Raw genomic sequence first — 20,392 nt, 5'->3', positions numbered from 1 at the left:
AATAAAAAAAATACTCTCCTTGGAAGAAGCGGTAGAATACACAGATTGTCTAACATGTCAGTTGTTACAGAGCTCATCATAAATTTTTCTAGGTGCAACTTGTATCTTGGTTGGAAACGGCTAGGCGTAATTTTTGTGCAGGAACTTAGTACGAGGAGACGCAATGCGTGCGCAGTTCAGCGCCATATAATCTAAAGCAGAGGTTCCCATAATATTTTTCTCATAGCCCGCTTTGAAAATATTGCTGGTTCCGGTAGACCCCTGCAGCTAAATTTCTACCATATTTCTCAAATTTTGTAAGTTTTTACATGTAACAGTCCATGAGCATTTTAAAATACTATCTGCTTACCATATATTGATAGATGTAGTTAAGCCAACATTTTAGTCCTTTACTATAAAAATCACATAAATTTCCGTGGACTCCCGCTTACGAATTGTGAATCCCATTTTTGGTCACGCCGACGTCGACCCCCGTCGAGGTTCCCGTGGACTCGTGGGAGTCCACCTGGACCACTTTGGGAGTCAATGATCTAAAGCAACGGTCGGCGACACGCGTCTCGCGGGCCACAACGTTCTGTTTGTGGCCTGTGATTGTTTTGTAATAAGGTTTAAACATCAAAATAAACGTATTAAATTAAGAGTAAGCGCATCTAAAGCAGCGTTTCTAGGTTTAATGTTGTATATTATATGGCCCGCCTTTAGTTAATTGTGCCACCTTGCCTACTAAAAGGTTGCCGACAGCTGATCTTAAAGCCTTTGTCGAGTAGTTATTTATGGGTTGTGCCACGGGCGAGCGATCTCTGCTGACCATTTATTAAAAACAACACCAGACCCACAGCTATAAATGAAAAAAACTTGATTAATAATTAATAGAATCGCCAAACTCGCGCACATGTTGATAATTTACAAGTGTCTATTTCTGTTCATTGAAATCTATTGGCGAAATAAATAACTTCAAATGTACAAGGACATTATATTGGAAATGTTAGCAGGAAAGAATACGATGTTGTCTTATGTTAATTTTATTATAGTTTTGGATGCGAACAACGTTACATATTAGTGATGCAGTATCGATTCATATTTTTTTTTATGTTAATTATTGCTGTATTAAACATACTTTGTTGTTAATGTTGGTTATTTACATAATTAACACATATAGAAACACCTGTTTGTGTTCTAAACATTTAATCACAATCACAATAAATGGAATAATAACAAGAGGATTGTTGGCGTTCGCGCGTCCGTGTGCTCGAGAGCGGTTATTGTTGTCGACTAACTTCGCGAAACCCGGTCGATCGACGCCTCGCGCGATTCGACGCGCGCCCCGCACGTCGGGGCGGCTTCGGCCAATCAGTGAGGCTAGCGACGCGGCGGATTGCGTATAACAACAAACGCCGAGCCCCAGCTCTGCGCGCGGTATTTTAAAACTACTGCTGCCAAAACTTGCGCGTTACAAACATTATATGCGTAAAGTAAATAACAATTTCTGCTTTGCTTTAGTTACGTCGCCGTAATTGAAACATAAGAAGAAACAAACAAGATAATTAAGTTTAGAGGTAAGAGTTAATGTTTGTACGCTTCAATAAATGTAAATCAGTTCTCTGCCTGTATTCGGTGTGGACGGTCGAGTCCACCGGGCTTTTATTTTACTTGTATTAATATATTTTAAAATCAAATATATACGTTCTCATTTATAAAACACTTTTTAAAAAAGCCCGAATCGCCACAACGAAATATAACTGGCGCAGTCGGTAGGATCGTGTCTGAAGAAACGGTTTCGCGTGCAAGTAAAATCCTTAATCGTGTAAACCGCGGCGCGATTCACGAACCTAGACGTCGTGGAAGATTGCTGGAAAGGCGGAAACTCATCTAACATCGAAAAATATGCTCGTGAGGTAAGTGCATGTAATTCTGCTAACCCCCGAGAATCCTATACCATTCACTTAACATCGTGAAAGTATAAGGAAAATTAATTGATTATTTCGTATGTGTGACTAGTGAAAATCCTAGGCTCCATATTTTTATTTTATAAATCGTTGTGTGTTGTTTTTAATTTGAGAAAGTGAACAAATTAAATAATCATGACTCAGGAACAGGGAACGGTAAAGTCAGAGATAGATAAGAAGTTAATTATAGAATTTAGAACATTAACGTACTTATTACCAACCTACGATGGAAATAAGAAAACTCTTACATTTTTCATCAAAAGCGTAGAAAACGCGTTAAGCTTATTAGAAGACGCAGAGCATCCTAGCATTGCATGCTTAATAAGAAATAAGTTATCCGGGAAAGCCGCGGAGGCTTTGTCAGAATGTACAAATTTTAATTCATGGTTAGAAATAAAAGAAATACTCGTACGTAGATTTGGAGAGTTCAGAGACGAAGTGCAGGTAGTCCAGGAATTAATGCAGTTAGTAAAAAGGTCAGATTTAGAAACATTTGCAGAAAAGGTCCGAGAATTAACTTATGCATTAGTGAACATAGACCAAAGCAAAAGGGATTACTATGAAAAATTAGCAATCAACGTTTTTCTAGATCAACTTAACCCCCTTATTGCATTAAATGTAAGGATCCGAAATGCGAGTAATCTTGAACAAACGATTGTATTGGCTAGACAGGAGGAGTTAAAATTAAAAAATAGAAGGTCTAGTGATGCAGTAGAAAAGCAAAAGCAAGCTAGTAACAAACCCGCAGTGCTACCTGGCCCTAGTAACTTTAGATCGTATCAAAATAATAACAGATTCCCAGTAGTACAACATAAGTTGAACCCTAATCAACCTATGAACAGACAATTCGTTCAGAAGCCTACCTTTCAGCCTGGTTTCCAGAATAATAGGTTTAATAGGCCCACACCTCAAGTACCAGTAAATTACCAAGAGGAAGTAGATAGCCAAGAATATCAGATCGACGACAATGAAAATATGAATGCGTATGAAAATATGAATGAGTATGAAAATATGAATGAAATAAAAGAGGAAAATTTTTGCGAACCTCTGGAACTAGAAAATCAAACATAGTATATTTAAATTTATTATACCAAAACCGTTTACCATATATATTCATAGAGGATTTAGGCGGTCGATTTTTATTGGATACCGGAGCGTCTCAATCCCTTATCGCACCGGACGCAATTATAAAAACAGACGCGCACATAGAACATGAGACCCATTATATAAAAACAGCCCATGGAATAACAAAACACGATAAGGTCGCTTATGTAAAACTCCCGCCTATATTTAATGTAGATTACATACATAAATTTTTATTATTTGATTTTGACCCAGACTTTGTCGGACTAATAGGAGTTGATTTACTCGTCCCACTAGGTTGCAAACTAAATATGAAAACAATGACACTTAGGACAGATACCACCAACATTCAAATAAAAGGTGACATGAAGTCATACACTATTATTGAACCCCAATGCGAAAAATCAGTTAGGCTATTATGCAATAGAGATAAAGGTGACTATGAAGTGCTAGAACACTCAAAAAACGGACTTTTATTTCCGGCAGCATACGTAGCAGTTAAAGATGGAGTGTTTACAACAACAGTGATTAATAGAACAGATAATAGAATTAGATTACCAAATAACTACAAATTACATATGACGCCATTAAAGGAAGAACCATCCGTAGAAAAGATTTCATATACTAATAATAATTGTTCTGCCAAGAAAATAGACCATTTATTGAGATGTAACTTAAATAGATTACGTACAGAACATATGAATGAGGAAGAACGACGTGAAATAGATAGACTTTGTTTTAACTATAGAGACATATTTTATTGTGAAAATATACCATTAACGTTTACCCACCAAGTAAAGCATAAACTTAGACTCACTGATGAAACACCAATTTTTGTAAGAAATTATAGGCAGGCACCTCGTCAAAAACAAGAAATACAAAAACAAATTGACGAGTTATTAAAACAGAAAATAATTAGAGAAAGCAATTCACCCTGGTCGTGTCCTGTACACATAGTACCCAAGAAAATGGACGCTTCAGGAACACAAAAGTGGAGACTTGTTATTGACTATAGGCGTTTAAACGATAAGACTATAGAAGATAAGTACCCTTTGCCGAATATTAACGATATATTAGACAAATTAGGCCGTGCTCAGTATTTTACAACCTTAGATCTTGCCTCGGGATACCACCAAGTAGAGATGGACCCAGTCGATATTGAAAAAACCGCATTCACTACAGATAGAGGACACTACGAATTTTTAAGAATGCCATTTGGATTAAAAAATGCCCCTAGCACTTTCCAAAGGCTTATGGATTCAGTTTTACGAGGATTAGATAATGTTCTCACATACCTAGATGATGTAATCATATATTCTACATCATTACAACAACATATTGAAAAATGTAGACAAGTGTTCAACAGGTTTAAGATACACAATTTGAAAGTACAGTTAGACAAGTCTGAATTTCTGCGAAAACAAGTTAAGTTCTTAGGACATACACTGACAGATGAAGGCCTTAAGCCGAATGAAGACAAAATATTAGCTGTCCAAAGATTCCCACTTCCCAGAACGCAAAAAGACATCAAGTCATTTTTGGGACTCGTAGGATACTATAGGAAATTTATTCAAGATTTTGCGAAGCTTACGAAACCACTCACTAGTTGTTTGAAGAAGAATGCAAGAATAGAAATAACCCCAGAATTCGTAAATTCATTCGAAAAATGCAAAGAAATACTTACTAATGCACCAGTATTACAGTACCCAGATTTTGATCAGAAATTTATTTTGACAACTGATGCATCTGACGTAGCGTTAGGAGCAGTTCTATCCCAAGGAAAAGTAGGCTCAGATAGACCTGTAGCATACGCTTCGCGTACACTTTCCGAGACCGAACAGAAGTATTCAACTATTGAAAAGGAACTATTAGGAATAGTTTGGGCAACCAAATATTTTCGCCCATATTTGTACGGAAAGAAGTTTACAATTTATACTGACCACAGACCACTTACATGGATCATGTCCCTTAAGGACCCCAACTCGAAATTAACTCGCTGGCGTCTCAAGTTAGCTGAATTTGATTTCGATGTAGAATACAAAAAAGGAAAAACAAATACTAACGCTGATGCTTTATCACGCGTAAAAATTGTATACAACAACGAAGTAGATACAGTACCATTAGGAGATGATGAAATAATAGACATGATATTAGATAGCGAAAATCAAGATAATATTAATCCCCAACCAGGAACTTCGAGAGAAGCAGATATAGATTTAGATGGTATAGACATAGAAACATTGTTAGATACCTCGACGATTTATGTAGGTCCCCCATCGATAGATAGATCACGGGAAGAGCCAGATATAATTCCAACAACCTCTGATATAGTAGAAACATATAAGATTCCAGAAATACAAGATGCGATAGACAGACAATTAAAACAGTTTCATGTTAGAAAAACACCTGGTTCAGAATACAGAGTAGATAACAGAAACAAAGGAAAAATAATTATCAAAGATGTCTTTATACCTATTAACAACACTGAAAGTCAGATAATTAAATTCTTAAAGGAACATACTATACCAGATAGAACATTTCATTGTTATTTTTATGATGAAGAATTATACCCCACATTTTGCAAAGTTGTAAAGAGTGTATTTGATAATCGTGGACCCAAACTTATAAGGTGTACCACAAGAGTAACGTTAGTAGAAAACGTAACTGAACAGACCGATTTAATTAAAAAGTATCATGAAGGTAAAACAATTCATCGTGGTATACAAGAAACTCATAAACAACTTCACAAAAATTATCATTGGCCAAACATGTTGTTGACTATTCAAAAATACATTAACACGTGCGACAAATGCTTGAAAGCGAAATATGAACGCAACCCACTTAAGTTGCCACTTGCACTCACCGAAACACCCCACAAACCCCTAGAACACATGTATATGGATTTATACAGTAGCGGTGGTGTAACATTCCTTACAATCATAGATAATTTTACCAAGTACGCACAAGCGATACCCTTAACAGCGGCTACTAGTATTCATATAGCCGAAGCATTACTCGGTATCTTTTCAACGATAGGTATTCCACTTAAGATCACGACAGATTCAGATCCCAAGTTTGATAACGAAGTCATCACAGAGATTTGTGCAATGCATAACATATATATACATTTTACCACACCATATAATCCAAATTCTAATTCTCCCATTGAGAGATTACATTCAACCTTAGCTGAAATGATAAGGATACAGAGACTTACAGATAAAAGTGATACCACAAACTTAATGAAATATGCTATAATTGCTTATAATAATACAATACACTCTACAACAGGATTTACCCCTTTCGAACTTTTATTTGGACATACTAATAGTAGAAATCCACTAGAGTTACATTTCCCAAAAGAATTTTATCAGGAGTATGTCAATAAACATAAACAAATCATGGAAAATGTCCAAAAATTAGTTAATGCTAGAATAACAGAGCAAAAACAGGCGATAATAGAAAAGAGAAATCAGAATACTGAAACGTCAACTTTCAAAATAGGCGATAAGGTATACAAACATGTCGCTAAATCAAGTAGGACTAATAAACTAGAACCAAAGTATATAGGACCATACACAATTATAAGAATACACCCAGAGCAAATCGCCGAAATTGTAGGTAAACATGTTAATGCAAAAACGATAAGAGTACATTTTAGAATGCTCAGAAAACATGGAAATGTTTCAGGGACGCCATCACCTACGGTGCAGTCCTCTGGATCACCGGAGTCGTCGCAGTAATCGAACCCATAGATAACCACAATGGTATATTAGTAATCAAGGAAGCTATTGCTTACCACCAAGTAGATTCGTTTAATCTAGTTATATCTTATAATGTAAGTCAATTACGAGACATATACGTCGAAATAACCCGCGACTATATGACATTCAAATTAGCACAAATAAGAATAACATTCTATAAAAATAGTCTAGTTATTAGAAACCAAATAGAATACTTGATTGATAAAATCGAAAGTAAATTAGTATACCTAGGCTCAAGCACAATCGGATTAGGTAGAACATTTATACCGAGAACCCGAAGAGGATTAATCAATGGATTAGGATCGATAATTAAAGTCATTACAGGCAATTTGGATCAAGAAGATGCCATTAAAATAGATAACCAAATTCAAGAAATTAAAAGGTTAGCGATTCATAAACAGAGTCAAACATTAGGAATAATGACAGATTTCATAAAAGAAAATAACGCTAAACTAAATATAATCAGTAAAAATCAAAAAGAACTAAATCAAGCGATCAAAGATTTAAGTAAGCAGAATTTAGGATTAGAAAATGAAATGCATGTAATAAATATATATAACCAAATTGAAATTTGCTTACAACAAGTTTATGATAGGGTAGAATTATTAGAAAATGCAATAACATTTGCCCATCTAGGTCAATTACACCCAAGCATTGTAGACCCTAGCTTTCTTGTTGCCGAGCTCATGAAAATTCAAGGAGAAGCAAGTAAAAATAATACACAGTTTATGTACTCTCCTACTATAGAAAACATACATGCAATTGAGAAATCAATAGAATTAAAGGCATACAGTACGAATGAATCAATTAATTTTGTATTAGAAATCCCATTAGTAACTAACCATCCGTATAGTTTACTTCATTTGTACTCGATCCCCAATAAAAACAATACGATCCTCATTCCCAAAAACCCATACCTAATCTTGGGGAGCAGCGAATTCGCATACCCTCATGAGCCCTGCACATCTATAACAGAGAAAGTAGTCATCTGTCGACACTTAGAATGGCACCAACTCAGCAAATCAGAAGATTGCATAGCGCAACTTTTACAATATAGACAACCACACAATTGCAAGCATGCAACAGCCGAAATTAATAATAATATTATAAAACAAATTAAGGAAAACAGTTGGATCGCTATCCTAAAACAAGAAGAAATAGCGAAAACCACGTGTGGAGAAAACGTAGAATACCAGCGGATCAGCGGAATAGTCCTAATAACTACAAACAGAAAATGCAACATCAAAATCGCCGGCAGAACACTCACGACCCACATGGAATATCTAAATGTCAAAGAAAGCATCCCTCTGCCAAAAACGCAGTACGCCTCAACGCAATCTCCGATCACGGTCCAATTGGAAGAAGTGAACTTGGATAATCTAAAAGACATCTTAAAGAAAACTCAAGTAACGCAAGAAAATGACGAACCAGTGATAACTATGAAACCCAGCTGGCCAACCATTTGCATGTACCTAATCATAACAATCATTGCAAGCGCAGTCGCCATCAAATGGTATCTTCGGTCCTGCAAGCAAAGTTCAGCAGCGCCGGAATGTCTGCAGCTTCAATCGCAAGAACTCCTGCAACAGCAGCAGCAGCCTTCGACGTGCTTCACACTTAAAGGGGGAGGAGTTACGTCGCCGTAATTGAAACATAAGAAGAAACAAACAAGATAATTAAGTTTAGAGATAAGAGTTAATGTTTGTACGCTTCAATAAATGTAAATCAGTTCTCTGCCTGTATTCGGTGTGGACGGTCGAGTCCACCGGGCTTTTATTTTACTTGTATTAATATATTTTAAAATCAAATATATACGTTCTCATTTATAAAACACTTTTTAAAAAAGCCCGAATCGCCACAACGAAATATAACTCTTTGCAAAACTATTTTCAAGTAGTTTTTTTTTTATCGAATAAATATATATTAATTTTTGATCATCTATATTAGCTTTCGCTCGCAGCTCCGTTCGCGTGAAAAAGATTTTTCTGGAATAAAAGCTCGCTTTATATTTTCCCGTATTTCCTGAAAGTAGTCTTTATTACTTAGGAGTAATGTAGCTTCTTATTAGTGAATTTGTTTCGAAATGTTTTTAATATTTCCTGACATTAGCGCATTCAAATAAACAAACTAACTCTTTAGTTTTATTTATTTATTAATAGATACACCAACGATTTCTCATAGAAAAATACATATGAAAGATCCACAATATAAGGTACTTATCCTAGGTGACAAATCTTTACAGGTGTATACAACACTATTGGCTAAATATTTTTTTGTCTAACAGGAAATTTAAATCACATATAAATTATAATTTATAAAATAATTGTAAATAAATTTTATATATTAGTCTAGATACGATAACGCCTAAGTCTTCGAAATCTCGGGAGAAAATTAAAATTTAAAAACCGTGATAAAACCCGAAGAATAGTTTAATTTTATCGACGTTTGTTTTAGCAATTCTTAAATGAAATAATTAATTTGCTGCATACAGGTTACTAATGGCGAAGGGTACATACAAACCCGATTCCTATCGGCTTCCCTTTGCGTAGAGCTAATGAAGCATCTAATTATTAGAACGATTTGAAGACCGCATTTATGCATATTAGTACCGTAAGATGTTTTTATTACATAGATACGTTGTCCGAGCTCAATACTGGCAAGACGAAAGTAAGGTAATTGCCCGACATTCACTTAGTCAACCTCCAACCGCTGTCGCCGCTAGTCGGCTTACTAGCTTTTGTATTTTTATAAATAAAATGCCTTACTGTGTTTTTAGACGATGTACAAATTATACTCCAACTGTGAATGAAAAAAACGTTTCATTTCATACGTTAGTAATAAGTATACACTATTTAACTAATAAATGCATTTTATTCGACCGTTATAGCGACGGGGCGATCGACGCTCGGGCCCATTCGGACATACTCGGGCGCACTCGGCCCGTATCATTGCGAGCCGCTTGGACTGCGCTGTTTTTGTTAATTGTGTGTGTGCAATTTTGTTAGTCTATGACGCGTCTATTTGTAAAACGTCATTGTTAGTACCTATATTTTTTTATCGGGTTCCCTTTAAGAAAATTTCACTTTTCGCCAATGCAGGTTTCATGCTTGTTACAGATGTTAAGTAAAGAATGAAAGTCTCTTTTTAAATACGAATTTAAAATGTTGGAGCGTACAAATGAGTTGACCGGCAATGGTATAAAAAAAATACTCAATACAAGTCACAGATATTTATAACATACATTTCTATCAAGAAAATGACATAAAATTCCCTTATAGTCTGGCGTAACTTTACGCAATACTTAAATACAACATTTTAAAATTCTCAATTTAATAAAATGTTTAAGAAAATACACCCTTATGGCTTTTAATTTAGATTTTGCTTTTACGGTTCATGAAGAGCTGGATCCAAATTACAGGAGAGGAAGCTAGTTCTTTCAGAAAGCATAATAAAAAATAATGTATACGACTCGAATCAATTCTGTAGATTTAAAGAATTTCAAAGCAAATAAGAAGTCTCATAATCACTAATAAATGAGAATATAAAAACAACGTACACACAATAAAATGGCATTTAAAACTCAAATTGCTAATCAGATAAAATCTTTAAACACTATTAGGATCTCTGATGAGGGAAATTTGGTATTCAAGTTTATCGTTCAGACTATAATTTGTGTTCGTCAGTTGCATTAATTTATTTATCTGTCCATTTTTATCAATCTTAATTGCCTGCATTTTTTATACTATTTAATTAATGTCTCATGAATATGCTAACTCTTATAATGTCGCCGAGTGAGAATATGACGACGTAGCTACAATAGTCGCGCCCCTGACAAATTCTTTAGGGACAAAATAGAGAGCTTATACATACGTATATAAAATCTCCCACTATATATAATTATTAACAAGGATAGTAAAATGTGTGTCTATTTCCAGCTATCAACCAATTTATGGTGCAAGGCGGCGACATCGTGCGAGGCGATGGCACCGGCGGCGAGAGCATATACGGTCCAAATTTCCGAGACGAGAACTTCAAGCTGAAGGTGAGATTGTACTTTATGGACATCTCATAGGGCATAGTTTAGCATACCCATGGTTCCCTTGAGATGGACAGTAGCCAATTATTCGCAGCCATAGTTTTCGGTGTTGTCGAGCATATGGAAGACTTTGCGTGCGTGGGCTGATTCAGTGATTGATCCCTTTATGAATGACACAGGTGGGTTTCGGGTCGTTGTCAGGTAATTTGCCTGTTGGTATTCCCGAACGCAAGACAACGAAAAGAGGGATTCTTAATTTTAGATTTTTTTTATTACGTGTAAGGCAAGCGACTGCTTACAGAGAGTAGTAACACCGTACCGAACTTTGTATTACAAAGTAAAGTACACAGCCGTCATCCTCCAGTACATTATACCTACACAGTGGGCATGCGTGTTATTATGCTAGATATCTTAGCAACTAACTAATAATAAAGTTAATATTTTTCATTATTAACAACCTGGCCAGTCGCTGCAAGCACGAGGCGGATGTTTTTATAGAAATCATCATTATCAAATTAATTAAAAGTGCCATATATTTTTTGAGACATGCTCTAATTATTTTTATACCGTCGGTGAAGGATACAGAACGTCATTAATTCGTCCATTCATCCGGCTTTTGCGAGTTAAATGACTACACGTGCCAGCAACGAGGTTGTTTATCTCGTGCAAGCGTTCAAAAACTTACCCAATTAGACTATTATTTAATTACTTCTTATTTAACACTTTTGTGAACCTGTTCTTCCACGTGGAAAGAAATAACCTTGTCATACTTTATATTGCCGATTTACTTATCTAAAACTTAATAATGTTTCGAAATGTTGAGCAGAAATTATTTATTACTGCAAGAGACAGCTTCGCTCGGGTAGCAGAGCATAATATGTGGCTATTTTTACTTGTACGAAACAATAATAAAATACTTATAGACTTAAACCTTCTTGGGTCCCTTTGTCTATTGGTGAAATTCGTATGAAAATCAGTTTGTTCATTTATGTATTTGTCGTGTTCAGACAGATGCGGCGAAAGGATTTTGATAAAATAACGTAGTGATTTAAAGGATTAAAGGATTTTGATACTAACTTTATTTTTTCCAAGCAGTTATTTTACGAAATAGACATCATTTTTATAATCATTACGAGAAAATATTGCCCGTAATAATTATATACTTTACTACAATGCTTTTTTTTCTCACATAAAGGAGAATGCCCAGACCTATCTCATTTTTTAAAGGGAGCGTTTCGTATTCTGAAATTATTTATAATTTAGGAAATACTTTTTAGAAATTGATACAATTCATTCGATAGAAATACGTTTCGGGGCTCACATTTTTCAATAACATATTTGATTATAGTTTTTCCTGAATATGAAGTTATTGACAAAGACATTCCAGTCAAGAGTGTTATTCATAATAATTCATGAAATACAGTGAAAACCCGTTATAGCGATATCGAAGGGACCACCGAATCTGGACGCTATATCTGATAGTCGTTATAAGCGATATGCTTTTTATATGCATTTTATAAAGACCTTACTATAGTAGTAAGGTTATAACGACTTAGTAGTCGTTATAACCGGTGCGTCGCTACAACCGGAGTCGTTATAACCGGTTTCGACTGTATTAGTAGACACTAGACATTACCTATATATCCTGTCGTTTGATGTGATGTCTTTGTGTGTGTGTGTGTTTTTTTATTGAAATAGGACGATATTTGATTTTAGTTTCGCCATTTTAAATGCTGGCGTTGACAGCGAAATTCCTTTCCAATGCTAGTATAAGAATAATATAATAAGTAAGTCATCGATATTGTTAAAACATTGATTTTCAATCATTATCATAAAATATCGATAATTTTATGTTGATTTAATAATAAAACAAAAAAAAATTAATTGTACAAAAATCCCACCATGATAAAAAAATGTTGTTTTATTAAGAAATACATTATCTATTATGTTTTATGTGTTATTTACACTATCAAATAAAACAAAATTATGTGGTTCGGACTTTCATACACAGGTGGGTATTCTCCTTTATAAAAGTCTAGACTTTCAATCAGGTTCAATTATTCAATTGATTAAGTATTACGGGTTTGCAATACTGGAATAACTAGTTACACAATCGTGAGATAACATGAGGCATAAAAAAGAATACATATAAAGAGCAACCAATAAATTTTGACAGTCTTAAGGCGCTGCTGCGTGTAAAGCTAAAAGCTATAACTATTTTATAGCTAAAGAACAAATTTAATTGATTTGTATATGATAAGATACTGCTATAAGTTAATGTGATTTATAACTATTATTTCTTTAAGAATTAATATTATTAACGGCCGTCAAGTAGTAATGCAGATGGATTTTTTTAAACATTTTATTAGAAGACAAATTAATAGCTTGTCTAATGGTGCTGTGATTAAGAAGTAATGGAATATTCAGGTATTTGAATTATAAGGTTTTATATGTCACATGATTTGTAATCTTATGAAATATAAGTCTCATATTGCCTAGAAATTATACTGGTTGCATTGTGCTATAAAACAAAAGACAAGCGAGTTTTTATTTTTTTGTCAGAAGAAATAGCATAACGGACAACACTTTCATACAAGCGTCAGTTACTTTCTTGGTAAAAACGCGATAAAATTATTTAATAGTTTGTAGTGGGAACGAGGCCTACTCTCAATATTCCATTAAGGCTCAACAACTATATGTATTCTAAATATAAAACAGTTGTGTTCAGAGCAATAAAGCAAGTTGTATACGTTTGTTTTAATTTAAATGTTTATATGATTAATTTTATATTCTATTATTAGATATTTCGTGTTCCAAAATATATTAATTTTATGAGATCCGTATTCCTAACGTCAATTCATTTATTTCGTCTGTTATTGACCGTTAACTGACATTCATATTTTTTTAGATTACTGATCAACAAAACATTCTATCTGCTGCTAGGTAGCAGTGTTATTTTCCGATTTGATGACCATGGTATTGGTATTATTAGAAAAATTAACATCTTAGACTGACGAACCTAGTGTAGTTCCAGTATTTTATAACTTTTGGTTGGTATTACTATGCAGGATTGCATGCCGTTCAGCAGTCGAATTGGTTGTTAAATTATTGCTCGTTAGTTGTTATAATTTATATTATTTATGCTAAAATTATATATAAAATAGCTTAATCATCACTTAGGTAGTTAGAGAAAGGCTGGTTAGTTATTTAGGCTAGGGCTCATGTCCTCACCGGTGAGGATCGCGACGTTGTTATCCTTTTATTTTCCCCTATTTACCAACCCGAGCTGGCTACTTTATTTTACCTTATGCCATGTATCCCTTATTAATTTTATCCCTAAATTAAAATGTCCGTAGTTATATAAGTAATTTTAAATGTTATTTAGAATGTTTGCTCGATAGAAAAAAAAATCAATATAGGGACCCGCGTAAAAGAACATATAGCTGACGTGAAGCACCGACGCTCTACGACGTCTGCACTCTGAAGGAGGCGCCAATCATTATCTGCGACTAGACAAGCCACAAATCCTCGCCAAAGAACACCGATTCCTGCCTAGGATGATTCGCGAGGCTATTGAAATTAAAAAACATTCTAATTTCAATAGGGAAGATGGTTGGAAGCTTGCACAAGCCTATGATCCAGTTCTACATTGAATTAAATCGGAATCCAAAAGATCGGCTGCCAGACTTCAAAACACTGTGAGCTCATTCTGCGTAGATCGGAACACCAACAGCTAAAATACTAAATACTATTATATAAAGCTGAAGAGTTTGTTTGTTTGTTTGTTTGTTTGAACGCGCTAATCTCAGGAACTACCGGTCCAAACTGAAAAATTCTTTTTGCGTTGGATAGCCCTTTGTTCGTGGAGTGCTATAGGCTATATATCATCACGCTATACCCAATAGGAGCGGAGCAGTAATGGCCAATCTCAGGAACTACCGGTCCAAACTGAAAAATTCTTTTTGCGTTGGATAGCCCTTTGTTCGTGGAGTACTATAGGCTATATATATATCATCACGCTATACCCATTAGGAGCGGAGCAGTAATGGCTATTTTCAGGAACTACCGGCCCAAACTGAAAAAATCTTTTTGCGTTGGATAGCCCTTTGTTTGTGGAGTGGTCTTAGTTATATATCATCACGCTATGACCAATAGGAGCGGAGCAGTAATGAAACATGTTGCAAAAACGGGGACAATTTATTAGTTTTGAGAGCGTCCGTTGCGTGCGCTGCGTAAACGGTTAAAGTTATGCAACAATGATGTATGACGGGATTGTTCCTCTTAAAAAGTTCTAAAAAATATATTATAAAACAAAAGTCCCCCGCTGCATCCGTCTGCCTAAACGTGTTAAACTCAAAAACTACCCAACGTATTAAGATGAAATTTGGTATGGAGACAGTTTGAGACCCTGGGAAGAACATAGGCTCCCGGGAAACTACTACTTTTATAACGGAAAACTTTAGCCTGAAAAAATTTAAAAACGCGGGTGGAGCTGCGGGCAAAAGCTAGTATATTTATAAGATAAGATCGGAGTTGATGGCAATCGTTGTATAAAGCAATAAAATTAAAACTATCTTTATTAATTACTAAAAACATTTATAAATTTAGAACATCGAACTCTCAAAATATAAAGACATTAATAACAAAAATAGTAGAAGCATCGTAATTTATACTTCATTTAAAGTTACTCTCAATTATATATCCCGGAGGGGTAGGTAGCAAATCTGCTATAATAATTATTTTAGTACTTATTTCTTTTTGGACACTTCATAGGTTTATTAAGCTACATAAATACCACCCACACACGTTGCTAGCCTCAAAAGGAAAGCAATTTGGAATAGGGAAAATTACTTACAGTCTAGAAATCTTTTTAATTTCATCTTATTGATATTATTTAAATGACATTACTAAAAAATAATAATCATGCGATATAAATATTCACAATATTTTATTTCGGTTCATTTCCATCCGAAGTTGCCTTCAATCTTAGTTGGTGCCCGGGGTCTGTCTTACTTTCAATATAAAAAACAGGTATAATAATCAAAGTGTAATAATGTTTAATCTATAACTGAATTTGTAATAACTGTATTGTAGAACACCGGTTTGGCAATTTAAACGACATTTAAATAAATTATAATCTATTAAAGCCGTCATTAAATTAATGACTGCCTCGGTGGTATAGTTGTGTTACGGTACGGCTGCAGTGCTCAGGTCTCGGGTTCGATCGCCGAGTCAGGCAGTCATATTTAATTTTTCTAGTCAGTATCGGTCGGGAGTCTGACATTTTTGGGCCGGATATGGCGATAAGCTTGCTCCCTATTAAATCATGGAACGGAATACGCCCAGTGAAGTGGATGCACTAGTTGCGCCGCTGCCTACCCCATCGGGGCTAAAAGGCTTGAGTGTGTGTTTATATAAGTATATATCTATCACGTTTTATGATAATTATATACATTTGTATTATCTTTTTTTTATTTTACACGTGCCTCCGTCTATCTATGCACCACCCTAAGGGTTGACTCGTAGCAAATGCCCTTGGCATTAAATCCGCCTGTAAGTATATCATATTATGTAAAAAAATATTTTTTTAAAAAAATAATATATGTATATATAATCTCCGCAGTCGGAATAACTTATGCAGAAAATATTATTATACTTAGTCATAACACGTAGCGTAAATTAATGCGAAAGTTAGTCACGGCGTTTGAAAATTTGTGATAAATTAAACTCGGAAATAGCTAAACGGATTTTGATGAATTTTGGCACATACCATGTCGATTTTACACAAAAGGTGGCCCACTTAGTTGTCGCATTCCGGCATTAGCCTGTGTGTATATTATCAATGTACTAGCTTTTGCTCGCGGCTTCGACTGCGTGAATGAGTTTTCCGGGATAAAAGTCCCGCTATACATTTTCCCGGGATAGAAAGTACCTTCCCAGGGTCTTAAATTATCTCCACACCAAAGTTCATAAAAATCCGTTCAGTAGATTTTGAGAAAATCCATAACATACAGACAGACAGAAAAGGGGAATTTATTTTATATGTATAGATGGTGTTTTAGGGAGTTTCGTAACGGAGAACGTTTCTAACGCGGGCGGAGACGCGTGCAACGTCTAGTTAATAAAAACTGACAAAGTAATTAAGATTGTCATGCATTGCGAATAATTAAATTGACAGTTTCAAATTAATACGCCGAGTTAATGAGCGTTTTTCAAAAGCTTACGAATATGTAACCTCGGGTGGGTTTTTTGCCCTGCATCACTTCAGTGCAGATTAGTCGCTACTAAATTGATTGTTCTAAATAAAAAGTTTCATGCGAGGAATTGTAAATAAAAAATAATTTACATTGTTTTTTTGACTTTTAGAATTCTTTATTGATATTATAATGTCAGAAGGTCCGAAGAGCATGATGCTCGGTAATAGAAATTTGCATTGACGTATATTCTATAGACACAAACAATGTACTTACATCGATATAAACGATTTATTCACAATTTTAACTAAAATGACAAAATAAACGTCTCTGTTATAATGTATTTATTCAGTTTAATAAATAATTTTACTTATTTGAACAATATTTTTTATTCAAATGCTGGTTTACACTTAGACTCGAGTTTTTATATTACAAGCGCCACTCCATACACAACCCAAGCTGTCTATGTTGACCATACTTCACATTCAGTTGAACACAGTGAATGTTCGGAACGCCAAATCTACTATGTAGTACATTATATCGATGGAAATTTGTAAATCATGATATTTCGGTATTAATTTAAACTGTTCCATATAATTTCAAAACAAAACGAAAATGTGAAATTTGTAATTGCTCATTCAAGTAAGATTCTCAATATTCTTTCACCAATAAGAAATACCATTAGCCCTTGTTATTAAAGACTATTTTGTACCTCAAGAACGTACTCTGACAGAGGGATCGGTTAATATAACTACGAATATTACACGTTGAAACCGTATCTGCAGTATTGGATATAATGTTTAACAGACTTTCAAGTGTACCTCATTCTTTTCTAAAATGTAAATTTTAATTCTCTCTCCGTATAGCAACTAGCGGTCATGCGCGAAAGTTTATCGTCAGGCCAACAACTGTAAATTATCTAGCTACAGTCAAAATACGGTATTTAAGTGTGATTTGTTACTTATTTTATATTTAACACAAACAAAAATAATATTATAACATAAATAATATGAAATAACCCCTACTGTGAAATCAGCAATAAAAATCATAAAGACATGGGTGAGCAATTCATATTTTTAATATTTTAATGAGCACGTAGCTGGGATAGTGCACTAACTCTTTCTCACGCGCGCATTGTAATGCCTGATGACGTCACTATATCTTATGTCTCATTCTTTTATTGACATTTAACCTTTCTACCATATTTTAAAGGCTTACACGTCGGAGATTCTTTTTCGGATTTGATTCCACTTTTAGCGTTGGATTTAAAATTACGTACATTTGTTATAAATATAATAAAAGCAATATGACAATATGATTCAATAGCGTATTAAAATAAGCTTTGTGTAAGTCTTAACGCTCTTAAACGATTTAAATTGTAAGCGCTACTTTAAAAATGTGTTTTGTAAAGAATTTTTTAATAGCATTTCTGTGCCAGGGAACAGTTTCGGAATATAGTTGTTTAATTTTTTTTAAATTTTGCGCTGCGTCAAAATTATTCACTGAGACAAGTAAGGTGTTTCGTTTATCGAGGGCAGAATTGTATTGATTGAATGTGAATGTAGGTCGGGTTCGTTGACGCGACTTATAAGGCAATTTACGTATAGCACCCCGAAATACATATTACACTTTATAAATAGACCAGGGTACGCCTCTCATATGCGAGGATACGGCTGTGTACATACCACCACTATGTCTATATGCGCTTTCAAACTGTAATGAAATCAAATAATTTATTTGAAACTGTAAAATGTTGTACATTATTTACATTTCGTCAATATTATCTCTAACACGTTCGGAAAGAAGTTCTAACCAGAGAAGGACGGGCAAGAAACACCGGTGTTGCTCTTTTCTAAATCAGTTTAAGGTATAAACTACAATACATGATATAGAGAAAGAAAAAAAATACAATTGTATTTTTTTTATTGTTGTTTAGAGCTGTTAATTTTCGTTCGTTTCAATGTTTGGGATATCTAGTGAGTCGGTTTGCAAGTGCTATGTTGATGAAGCATTATGCAACAATTTTCTAATTAAGTTTGACTTTGTTTTGTTTTATAAATTTCGTCAGGCATGGTGCAATATAAATAGCAAAGTATTAACACTTTCAGATTTAAGTAACGCTTTGAATTTATTTTTTTGTTACTTAGGTACATGGTATCTACTAATGGTTGTTACGACGTATTGTACTATCCCCGACAATATATAATATTAGTAAGATGCTTTAACTGGTGGTGCTATTGGTTATTGGCAGTCCTGTCGCTTCCAATCACGCGCGCGACTTGCTTATACCATTCGGTGAAACAAACATATATTTTTAAATTCGAACTAAAACTGCTTATTTTTTATCACATGCAATAAATTAGGTATATATACCTCTTTTTGTCCGTATTTTAAATCAAATGCCATCGACTTGATAATGCGGATTTTATTAGCAGCGAAATAAATAACATATTTTTATCAATGATACCATCTTTAGGATTCCGTAGAGGAGACCTCACAGTTATCAGTCCCAATAAAGTAAAATTAAGAATACCAGTGGGTAATTTATTGGTTTATAGGAACATTAGGGGACTATCTCAGTGTCGTAGTTATATTGCGTGTACAATACAACAGAGCCCTGGCCTTTCGAGTTGGAATCCCGAGGCAGGTTTGGCGATTGTGGATCTTTCTGCTCAATATCGGCCTGGAGTACAGAATTTGTGTCCGACGTAGCGATAAACTCGACACCTTATCGCATGGAACGAATCACACAGACGAAAAGTTGGTGTCACCTCTACCTAATTTAAACGATTGGAATCTTGCAAATGGATTGTGTTCATGCAGATTTTATTATCATCTAGACAGCATAAGGGCGTGATGCATTTCACCGTTGTAGTGAACTAACTGCGCACGTGACATCGCTCTGAAGCTTCAGTAAGGATGGTTGCGTTAAGATATATATTTTACTAGCTGACCCGACAGACGTTGTCCTGTCTTAACTATGAATTTGTAGCGCGCATTCTGTCAATCGCTGACAGTTTTATAAAATTAATATTTAAACCTTCTCCTGATAATAACAAACACAACAAATAAAAAAAATGTGAAATCGGTCCAGTCATTCACGCGTGATGGCATGACCAAGGGAAATAGAGTTTCATTTTTATATATATATCGATATGCAACTGAATAAGGCTTATGTCGTTCGGTTAATTGTAACAAAATCTAAAAATCACAGTACATAGCCATATTCTCGTCAACCTAATACTTTGGCAATTTCGATTAAACTAGAACAATTAGTGCAAACTGCATGCCATGCCAACAGTGTTCCGGTTGCGCGACTAGTTAGGTCCATATTAAAAAGGACATGCGTAAATAATTTAGAGGCGCCTT

The 20,392-nt window shown here is 34.7% G+C and overlaps 2 protein-coding genes across 3 annotated transcripts in view; both read left to right on the top strand.

The window, feature by feature from the left end:
• The window catches only part of LOC115447412 (peptidyl-prolyl cis-trans isomerase D), a 56,442-nt gene that overhangs the window by 26,320 nt on the left and 9,730 nt on the right, over positions 1-20,392 (top strand). For both annotated transcript variants that reach the window (XM_030174442.2, XM_037447727.1), the window contains exon 3: positions 10,729-10,835. In XM_030174442.2, coding sequence (XP_030030302.2) covers positions 10,729-10,835 — 107 coding nt within the window. The remainder of the gene's footprint in view (positions 1-10,728; positions 10,836-20,392) is intronic.
• On the top strand, positions 6,881-8,679 carry LOC115449968. The gene has a single exon (XM_030177873.2). The coding sequence runs from the start codon at positions 6,913-6,915 to the stop codon at positions 8,437-8,439; it is 1,527 nt and encodes a 508-aa protein (XP_030033733.2). The 5' UTR covers positions 6,881-6,912; the 3' UTR covers positions 8,440-8,679.

This window comes from Manduca sexta, chromosome 7, assembly GCF_014839805.1.
Source record: "Manduca sexta isolate Smith_Timp_Sample1 chromosome 7, JHU_Msex_v1.0, whole genome shotgun sequence".
NCBI classification, from domain to species: Eukaryota; Metazoa; Arthropoda; class Insecta; order Lepidoptera; family Sphingidae; genus Manduca; species Manduca sexta.
This window is presented reverse-complemented; position numbering and strand designations above follow the sequence as displayed.